This window comes from Sinocyclocheilus grahami, unplaced genomic scaffold, assembly GCF_001515645.1.
Source record: "Sinocyclocheilus grahami isolate Dianchi unplaced genomic scaffold, SAMN03320097.WGS_v1.1 scaffold677.1, whole genome shotgun sequence".
Taxonomy (NCBI): domain Eukaryota; kingdom Metazoa; phylum Chordata; class Actinopteri; order Cypriniformes; family Cyprinidae; genus Sinocyclocheilus; species Sinocyclocheilus grahami.
Genome location: NW_015505856.1, coordinates 133,446 through 134,998, shown reverse-complemented (window position 1 = coordinate 134,998; position 1,553 = coordinate 133,446). Strand labels below are relative to the sequence as shown.

The following is a 1,553-nucleotide window of genomic DNA, read 5'->3' as shown; positions in this document are numbered from 1 at the left end:
ATATAAAAAATGATTGCCTCCACCCGAGGAACTTTTGCGATGGAAATAATATAACGTCGGAGGAAAAACTATAGTGGTGAATACAGTATAATTGGACATTTTCCCCAATCATCTCAATGGCAAAAAGTGCCCAATTTACCTGAATTCACTTTAATTGAATAATTACACTGTAATATAGTTTTCCTTCCTTCTCACATGTGTATCCATCGCCATGTCCCATTGGGGGCTCCCTAGTATTGTTCATCCTAACTGTTCTCAGCTTGTCAAGACCTTTCCATCGACCTGCTGAGGGAATGAGTGCCTACATCCGTCTGTCTTTTACCCTTGTCCTGCCAGAACGAGTCCAGAGAGAAGTAGTAGATGAGCGGATCCAGACAGCAGTTGACACTCGCCAGGCAGACGAGCGCTCGTAAAACCTTGCTGTTGTTCTTATTGTACCGCAAGAGTTGTAAAGTAAACGGCAGGAAAAATATTATAAACACCAACATGTTGACTGCAAAAATCAGTATCACGTTCATTTTGTTGTTCACCTTGGCCGCGCCAGCGCTGGGACGCTTCTTCAGTACGATTATGACCACGACCGTGGAGACGATATTGACCAGCAGGAGTATTAATAAAAATATCGCCTGTGAGAGCGGGATGACTGATGAGTCTTCGGGGTGCGTTTGAGCCTCAAAGCACGGTATGCTGGAACAATGTTTCAGGGAGCTGTAGAGTTTCATAATCTCTGGGATGCAAAGGATGGAGATGAGGATCCACACGACCGCGCAGCACTTAAAGGCGCAAGCGGAGGTTCTCAGAGAGCGGGAGCGCAGAGGGAAGACCAGGGCGATCATCCGGTCCACGCTGATTAAAGTGATGAAGATACCGCTCGTCCTGATGTTGACGCGAAACATAGTGATGGCAGCGGTGCATGTGGCCGCTCCAAACGGCCACCGGAGCGTTGCGTAAAAGTAGACGCGCAACGGCAGGGAGAGCGCGAGGAGCAGGTCGGACACGGCGAGGTTCACCATGAGCACGGCGCACGGTGACCGGCACCCGTGACTGCGCAGCAGGATCCACAGGGAGAACGTGTTGAGCGGTAGACCCACTGCCAGAACCAGTGCATACACCACGGCCGACGCCACGAACCGGTTCGAAGGTCCGAGATCAGGGGATATGCACGAGGCAGTCAAGTTCGCAGACATGTTCATGTTTCAGAGGAGAACGGCTTACGCAATCAGAACGCTTTGGTCGAAGTTGGCCGATTGACCTCTGGGTGGATTTTACAGTGGTTTTGAGGGACCCCGGCGAGCAATGAAACGCCTAAAGGGAAATGATGTAGATTAAGGTGAGGGAGTTTCTCCGCCTCTTCAGCGGAGCTTGTCCTATTTCTCACGGTAGGTTGATTTTTAATGTCAAATTTTATTGACTACAAAAACGACCACTTTCAGTGTCCAGAAAAAATTTGCACGACTCTCTGACCTCATTTTGACCTTTTGGGACATGTTGTCACACTATGGTGTAAGATATGACCAGTGTTGGGGAAAGTTACTTTTAAAAGTAATGCATTA

General features: G+C 48.6%; 1 protein-coding gene across 1 annotated transcript; it reads right to left on the bottom strand.

Annotated features, from left to right (window-relative positions):
- Positions 1-240: 240 nt before the first annotated feature.
- LOC107559186 (lysophosphatidic acid receptor 5-like) lies at positions 241-1,187 on the bottom strand. The gene has a single exon (XM_016242942.1). The coding sequence runs from the start codon at positions 1,185-1,187 to the stop codon at positions 264-266; it is 924 nt and encodes a 307-aa protein (XP_016098428.1). The 3' UTR covers positions 241-263.
- Positions 1,188-1,553: the final 366 nt, after the last annotated feature.

Bases quoted from the DNA above. Each gene is read 5' to 3' on its own strand.
- LOC107559186 (XM_016242942.1), bottom strand. From the start codon at position 1,187: ATGTCTGCGAACTTGACTGCCTCGTGCATATCCCCTGATCTCGGACCT.